General features: G+C 46.7%; 1 protein-coding gene across 1 annotated transcript in view; it reads right to left on the bottom strand.

Moving 5' to 3' along the window:
• Positions 1-414: 414 nt before the first annotated feature.
• LOC119179293 (acetylcholinesterase) overlaps positions 415-8,830 on the bottom strand; it is a 39,112-nt gene continuing 30,696 nt past the window's right edge. Inside the window, exons 8-10 of the mRNA XM_075868943.1 lie at positions 4,364-4,610; positions 3,456-3,649; positions 415-664 (exon numbers count right to left, since the gene is read on the bottom strand). Of these exons, the coding sequence (XP_075725058.1) occupies positions 526-664; positions 3,456-3,649; positions 4,364-4,610 (580 nt within the window). The 3' untranslated portion in view covers positions 415-525. The remainder of the gene's footprint in view (positions 665-3,455; positions 3,650-4,363; positions 4,611-8,830) is intronic.

Genomic DNA, 8,830 nt, shown 5'->3' with positions numbered 1-8,830 from the left:
ATGTTTTTGTGCTATCTGGTTTTGCACGGCATTTGTGATTGGCCTATTTCTAACCAGGCAACCATGTCATCACGTGACGCCATCGAATGTGGTGTCACAGTGGCGTCATGCTTGCACCGAACAATTCGACAACGTGTGACGCCATGAGACACCGCCATCACGTGACCATTTTTTTCATAACTAGTTCTGATGCTGATGGTCAGTTTTGGTGTTTAATAGAATATGTAAGTCTTTTGCCTTCAAAGTACGAAGCACCGCAAAGAGATATTGTTGTCGCAGTGCGCTTCGGAGAGTAAATTACTGTAAGTGACACAATGACATATGCTTGTTTTTTATACATACGCTCTAAGGGGTTCGCGGTGCTGTTACCGCTTTCGCTGCTTCTCAATTTGGCAGAATAGGCAGACGCTGGAAGCGTTTATGGAACAGCGTTCATTCTGCATTTTGAACGGACGCTGTAAGCGTTCGTGGTTGCGGCGCCGTCTTGTCGGCGTAACCCCCGGATGCGCTGACCGGAGCTGGGCCTCATTCGCCGGGTTTAAGCCACAGCCTGCACCATTCGTCACGTGGGCCACGGCCGGGTAGGAAATTGCGCGGCTGGAGCCGCAGGTAACGTGGCCGGCTCCACAGGTACTTAGGCCAGTGCAGGTTCTTCGGAGGCTGCCTGAAATTACACAGACACTGCTCAGAGTCGTAGTGACTGGTGCATCGCTTCACAAACGTGCTTTACTGAGCATATCTTATAAAATTATAAAGAAAAGGTTAAGGACGTGTTAAGCAGTACATGTGTTAGCATGCGTTGGGAAAGCGGTTGTGAACGCCGGCGGATTCCTAAGATTACTGCTGACAAATACGCCACCGCTGAGCTCATTTGTTTGTTGAAAATTTAAGAGTATACAGTTTACCTTCTCTAAAAGTTGTGTTCAGGTAAAGTATGTTAGTGATTCATTGAACTATGCATCATCATTTATTGGAGCTGCATGCGGATGGCCAGAATTTAGGTGTTTAGAAAAAAATCACAGCATATCCACGGAGAGAATCATGATCGGTGGGACGAAGCGTTTGTCTATCTATCTATCTATCTATCTATCTATATATCTATCTATCTATCTATCTATCTATCTATCTATCTATCTATCTATCTATCTATCTATCTATCTATCTATCTATCTATCTATCTATCTATCTATCTATCTATCTATCTATCTATCTATCTATCTATCTATCTATCTATCTATCTATCTATCTATCTATCTATCTATCTATCTATCTATCTATCTATCTATCTATCTGTCTGTCTGTCTGTCTGTCTGTCTGTCTGTCTGTCTGTCTGTCTGTCTGTCTGTCTGTCTGTCTGTCTGTCTGTCTGTCTGTCTGTCTGTCTGTCTGTCTGTCTGTCTATCTGTCTATCTATCTGTCTGTCTATCTGTCTGTCTATCTATCTATCTGTCTGTCTGTCTATCTGTCTGTCTGTCTGTCTGTCTGTCTGTCTGTCTCTGTCTCTGTCTCTTTCTCTGTCTCTGTCTCTGTCTCTGTCTCTGTCTCTGTCTCTGTCTCTGTCTCTGTCTCTGTCTGTCTTTGTCTGTCTTTGTCTGTCTCTGTCTGTCTTTGTCTGTCTGTCTCTGTCTGTCTTTCTTTGTCTGTCTCTTTCTGTCTGTCTTTCTTTGTCTGTCTTTCTTTGTCTGCCTCTTTCTGTCTCTGTCTGTCTGTCTTTCTTTGTCTGTCTTTCTTATCCCGACTGTGGCGGCTGCATTTCCGATGGAGGCGGAAATGTTGTAGGCCCGTGTACTCAGATTTGGGTGCACGTTAAAGAACCCCAGGTGGTCAAAATTTCCGGACCCCTCTACTACGGCCTCTCATAATCAAATAGTGGTTTTGGGACGTTAAACCCCACAAATCAATCAATCAATCAATCAATTGTCTGTCTTTCTTTGTCTGTCTTTTTTTGTCTGTCTTTCTTTGTCTGTCTTTGTGTGTCTGTGTGTCTGTCTGTCTGTCTTTGTGTGTCTGTCTGTCTGTCCATCTAGTGAACACTTCAAGTACCGCCATCTCACATCTTTTCAGTATATAATAATTATATAGAAGTACCGCCATCCAGTGGACATTCCAAGGACTAAACGAGAGGTGGGTACCTACTACTATGACAACGACTACAACTGCTACTACAACATACATCGTGCACGCACGACCCACGGCTTAAGGAGCTTCGCACTTAAAAAGCGTTAAACGATTTCGAGTACTGCGTACTCAACTATGGGAGAGCAGTGTGCCGCCCCGATAACTACAAGAACAAGCAGGGGGCGAAAATTTGATCACAAAGCTTTACAAGGACAAGCGCTCTTTCATCCACACACTTGTGGCGTCTTCATGCCATGTCTTTTTACAAAGCCTGCAAAGTCTCGTTGCCGTCTGCAAAGTCTTGTTGCAAAGTCTTGTTGCACCATCAGCGTTTCGTGCAGACGCAGACACCGCTGAGCGTTTGAGGTGGACGTAAAAAGGCGGGACTTTTTCACGCATTCAAAGACGGGATGTAACAACTGATAAATTGAAAGAAATACGAATATATTGTAGGTGTGAGCTGCGTCCTGTCTCAAATAGCTCCACGTAGAAAAAAAGGAACATGTATATTTCACGTTGAAAATACGGGTGTTACTTTGGAACTATCCTCACTGGCGGTAGGATGCATGTGATGTGGCTCCGCAGCTTGCCCTTCAGTGCCAAAAAGTTGTCGCTGAGTATAGGCACCCGGCAATGCAGTTTACGAGATCTGATGGTAGCGCCAGAACACACAGCCTAGTAGCATGTAGGCGCAGCAAAACCGAGCCTTTCAATGCGTAGCCTAGCGAGTAGACGCAGCAAAACCGAACTTGCACGTGCATATCATTTTCTTCTTTAGTTGTGAGCAAGCGGTCACGGCTGATTATGTAAGCGCCCAGGAAGCGTTCTTTGCAAACGTGCAAAAAAGGGCACTGACACTTGAGCGTGTCACTGTGTTCAGCGAACGTTCCATTATCTTAGTATCTCTGGCGGTCGGTACCAACAATGCTGAGGCGGCCCAATGAGCTTCGTTGCGCCCTGTGGTTCACTGTCGGGTGCCTATAGAAAGGTGAGTGATGTCTCAACGTACATTTCATTGGCCTACATGACAGCGAGTTGCATTTTGAGAGAGTGTGAACTTTTTATATTTATTTTTTTGGGATGTTCACGCAGTTTTTATCATGCTTCATTTTTCAAATCTATATAGATGCCGTTTTGTCGTCCTTTGTTTCAGAGTGGTCACATCGATTCGAAGGTGGTATAGGTTAATAGTTTCTGCACACTTGCTTTCGATAAACATTAAGCTGCGAGACAGCGCTGCGGTCTGTCTCTTCTTCGGAGTACGCATGGTGTGAGGGCTGTTTTTCAACTTGCTCAATAGCTAAAGCTCCAACTATCGCCCGTATTTCAATTCGTACCCTGTCCTGGCGAAGGTGCTCCAGATATCGACCATTGTTCGGCTGAACGCTCGCTCTTCGTCCGTGTACCACGAGGTCGAGAAGGGCTCGCCGAACAAGTAGAAAAGCTCGGACGTGTGCACAACGCCCATCCACGGAGGCGTGAGCGAGTTCTTGGTGCGGTATGCGAACAGGTAGAAGTAGACGTCAGCGCCCTGCAAGCATGGACATGTTTAGGGTGGACATACGCTGTGCGGGTATATTAAGAGCTCTTCAATAGACGCATCTGGTTTGTCTGAAAGCTTCTTGGTGTTCTAAGCACTGGTTAGCTGTGTGCCGGAAGAACAAAGCGAATGAATGGTTTAAGTGTGCCGCTGGGTGTCACAGAGCTCTACAAGGCACGTTTGCAGCCAGCTGTTGCTGTAAGTAAAGTCATCAACATCAAGCCATTGAGGACTCTCATTGAGGACGGACGGACGGACGAACGGACGAACGAACGGACACACACACGCGCACACACACAACACACATACACACACACACACAAAGTTTGGGCTGCAGCATAGTACCGTAGCTGTAGAAATACCGACTGTGGACCACTAAGGACATGGACGGCTGAAGTTGACGACCTGAAGAAAATGTATCTAACGCATCTATCACTTGACCATGCGCTCGACTTACGAGCTTCCTGGTGCTCTCCGATTGTAGAGCGACCGAAACAAGTTTTTGCTTGTTCAGGGTTCAAATACCGCATGAGGCAGAATGTTTCATTCATTAGAAAACTTTCCTCTCCGATGGAATTGATACGAATTTCTTTTTCAACTTCTACCTAAAAGCATATCTATGGCAATTTTCTTTTTCTTGAACCTTCCTATGCCTTACAAGCTACTTGGAACCAACGCGACACCGTTAAGGTACATTAGTCTCACCTTTCGGCTGAGTGCCCGCGCGAAGTGATGTGCCGGGCAGACCAAGAAGTAGTCGGCTATGCACGAAGACAGAATGTCGCGCAGCTTGAGGAACGTTGTGTGGCCCCGCAGGCCCATGTAGTTCCAGAAGATTCGACGTAGTTGCGACTTCGAGAAATTGTGCAGAAACGTGCGGTTGCACGTTTCGAACATCTCGGAGTTGGAGACCTTGCTATGGCTTTCACGCCGGAAGAACTGCGGATAGGCCCTGGGCAGGATGATTTGAATACATGCTTATGTGAGTATGTGTGTATGCATGCATGCATGCATGCATGTATGTATGTATGTATGTATGTATGTATGTATGTATGTATGTATGTATGTATGTATGTATGTATGTATGTATGTATGTATGTATGTATGTATGTATGTATGTATGTATGTATGTATGTATGTATGTATGTATGTATGTATGTATGTATGTATGTATGTATGTATGTATGTATGTATGTATGTATGTATGTATGTATGTATGTATGTATGTATGTATGTATGTATGTGTATGTGTGTGTGTGTGTGTATGTATGTATGTATGTATGTATGTATGTATGTGTGTATGTGTGTGTGTATGTGTGTATGTATGTGTGTATGTATGTATGTATGTATGTATGTATGTATGTATGTATGTATGTATGTATGTATGTATGTATGTATGTATGTATGTATGTATGTATGTATGTATGTATGTATGAGTGGCTCAAAGCCCTGGATTACACTTGGACAATCATATTTTAACTGACTGTACGAAACGGCTACAAGTTTGACTCAACGTCTCCACTCTCTCTCTCTCTCTCTCTCTCTCTCTATATATATATATATATATATATATATATATATATATATATATATATATATATATATATATATATATATATATTGATAAGTATCACTACTAGGAAAAACAAGGGAAGCGCGGGTAGAGAATGAAGACGACGTTGCCTTCACTGCGATCCCTCTGAGTGGGTACGAGCCATGGCGGTGGAGATCGTCATCATCAGACGGTGATCGCGGACTCAGCGCCCATTAAAAACCCCCACTAAGTTACCTTGCCTTGTGTAACAATTTGGTGGAAAGTGCTGGGTACGACGAACCCAAAGACGGGAGCTTCACTACCAGGACTTCGTCGCAGCCGCCGCCTCGCCGGACTTCCACCTTCGCCGATCGTAATGGCCCAAGAGCAGCCATCCAACGCTTCGAGGCCAACTTGGATGGGTTCTGTGCCGTACTAGAGAGTGCCGCCAAACTTCGGCGGAACCTCAGGAGAAGACGTCGACGTGTGGCTCAAGAACTACAAGCGGGTGAGCAGAAGCAAAGGCTGGGACTCGAACGAACAGCTCAATCATGTCGTATTCTCGTTAACTGACACCGCCCTCATGTGGTACGAGAACCACGAGGACATGTTCACGACTTGGGAACGTTTTGTTGATGAAGTGCAGATGTGTTTCGGTGATTCGGATGCAAAGAAGAAACGCGCGGAGCAGACATTGTCTCAGAGGGCACAGCTTCCAGGAGAAACATGTACGACATACATTGAAGAAATATTGAAGCTGTGCAAGATCGTGAATGGCAGGATGTCTGAAGAAGACAAAGTTGGACACGTTCTCAAGGGTATAGCCGAAGACGTGTACAATTTCTTGATTGGGAAAGACTGCTTGAACTTTGTGTCCGACGTGATGAAGCACTGTCGTACCTTTGAATCCCTCAAGATGCGACTAATTTCTCCAAAATTCGGCCGCCTGTCCAACGTGCCCACTGTGGCTAGTGTTGAAACAGTGCCGCTTAACGACCTTGCTTTGACCATACGGCAGATCGTCAGAGAAGAGCTGCTTCGATGTCAGCAGACCTATCATCGCCCCAGCGATTGTCAGGACGTGTACGTAAACGAACCAGAACGTGTGCGGACTCCTGTTTCTCTTCCACCATGGCAACCATCGATCAACGCAGCAGACGCTTATGAATATCAAGACACACGGCAAGCTGCATTCCCACGTCAACCACCTCCAAACTATGAACGAAGTTTTCGCCCGCTTGTTTACTCATTACTCAACATCGACTGCCTACAGTGCCCCTGAAGGGCGGCGCCACTATCCCGAGCCTTCCGAAAGGAGTCGCTACTTTGAGCAGCCACGCGCCCCTCGACCAATTCCGGTATGCTACAACTGTGGCGTCCCGGGTCATATTGCACGTTTTGTGACCACCGCCCTTATCAGCGACAGTCTTGGCAGATGTATCACCAACATTTCGACCTGCCGTACTCCACGTCACGGAAACCTGGCGCACCTACCGGGTCACGCTACCCCTCGCCGGCCTCTGATCGAAGTTTGACGCCTCCACCAGCTCCCCGTGCTCCATGATCGCCGTCGCCACGGTGACGCGCACGTACACCGCCGCCGGAAAACTAGTCGGTGCGGCCAGTGGGGGTGAAGTCGCAAGATCACAGGTGCTATCTACAGATATACCCCCATCAGCGTTCATGTTGAAGAACAAAGTTCGTGTAGTTGTCGATGGAGTCGCTACTATGGCACTTGTGGATACAGGCGCGACAGTCTCGGTGATGAGTGTAAATATTAAGAACCTGCTAGGACCAAAAGTGATGTTTCGCCTGAACCATGGGGTGACATTTCGTGGTGTAAGCGGTGACGTGTTGTGTCCGGTGGGATATTGTACTGTGGACGTCTCGTTCTGTGGCAAGGTGTTTTGCACAGAGTTTGCGGTTATTCCATGGTCTACACATGACGTTATCTTGGGTATTGACTTCTTGTGTGAGTGTGGGGCAACTGTAGACTGTAGAAGTGGGCATCTCTGTATACACGGTACTTTCCCAACGGCGCTCTTGGAAAATTCCTGTCCGGAGGAATGCATCTTTTTCGTCTCCGTGGATACAGTCGTTCCTGCATTATCTGCTATGTGTGTTCCCGTGACATGTTCCAGTAACAACTGTGGCACGTTTGACGCTACGCTCGAACCGATTTCCTCGGCATGCCTGAAAAAGAACATTCTCATTCCCCATTGTATAGTGTCAGTCGTTGATGAACGGGCAGGTGTGTGGACAATGAACAGTTCCATGGAGCCTGCAATTCTGCCAGGCGGCATGAAATTTGCAGTATTTAAACCCGAGTCATGTAGCACGCTGGTTGCGCTTGTTGATGCTACAAGCCAAAATGAACATCTGGGCTTAGAAGGTTCAGAAGATGCCCAATTGCTACAAATGGTCAGCAAGTCACTTGACCAAAGCGAACGTCATACACTGCTCGACGTTCTGTCTAAGCACTCGAAAGTGTTCGATTTTTCTAAATACAGCCAAAGACCCTTAATACCAGCATCCCGGATACGTCATCAGATCCACACCGAGTCGGCGCATCCCATTAGGCAGAAACCTTACCGAGTGGCACCATCGGAGCGCCAGATCATCAACGAGCAAGTCCAAGAGATGCTGGAAAAGGGAATAATACAGGAATCGGCAAGTCCGTGGGCTGCTCCCGTCATCCTGAGAAAGAAAGATGGTACGTGGAGATTTTGCGTTGACCACCGACGACTGAATTCTGTTACCAAGAAAGACGTCTATCCACCGCCGCGCATTGATGACGCTCTAGACTGCCTGCATTCCGCGTCCTACTTTTCATCTGTCGACCTGAGATCGGGTTACTGGAATATTCCGATGCACGCAGCTGACAAAGAAAAGACGGCATTTGTTACGACCGACGGACTTTACGAGTTCAACGTTATGCCATTCGGATTATGTAATGCTCCTGCGACATTCGAAAGATTTATGGACTCTTTATTGCGTGGTTTAAAATGGTATGTATGCATGTGTTACCTTGACGATGTCGTAATTTTTGGACGTACGTTTGAGGAGCACAACACTCGCCTAGACATCGTGCTCAGCTGCATTAAAAAAGCTGGTTTTGTATTGAATTAAAAAAAATGCCACTTTGGCGAGCGACAGACATTGGTGTTAGGACATCTCGTCGACAAAGATGGCATTAGACCTGACCCACAAAAGACAGCGGCCGTTGAATCGTTCGAGCGTCCTAAATCTGTGAAACAACTGCGTAGCTTCATCGGGCTCTGCCCGTACTTCCGCCGATTCGTACCCAAGTTTGCGGATGTCGTTCACCCCCTGACGAGCCTTCTACGCAAGAACAGCCCGTTTCAGTGGACCTCCGAGTGCGATGCCGCTTTTCACAAGCTGAAGCGTTTGTTAACTTCGCAGCCAATACTTCGGCACTTCAATCCTTCGTCGCCCACGGAAATTCACACAGACGCAAGTGGCATTGGTATCGGTGCCGTTCTCGTTCAGCGTTCTGGCAAGAAGGTACACGTTGTGGCGTACGCAAGTCGTTCTTTAAGCAAGCCTGAACGCAACTACACAGTGACCGAACAGGAATGCCTAGCGGTAGTCTTTGCCGTGAAACGGTTTCGCTCATA

This window comes from Rhipicephalus microplus, chromosome 7, assembly GCF_043290135.1.
Source record: "Rhipicephalus microplus isolate Deutch F79 chromosome 7, USDA_Rmic, whole genome shotgun sequence".
NCBI classification, from domain to species: domain Eukaryota; kingdom Metazoa; phylum Arthropoda; class Arachnida; order Ixodida; family Ixodidae; genus Rhipicephalus; species Rhipicephalus microplus.
The sequence above is the reverse complement of the archived record's forward strand: the minus strand, read 5'-3'. Positions and strand labels throughout refer to the sequence as shown.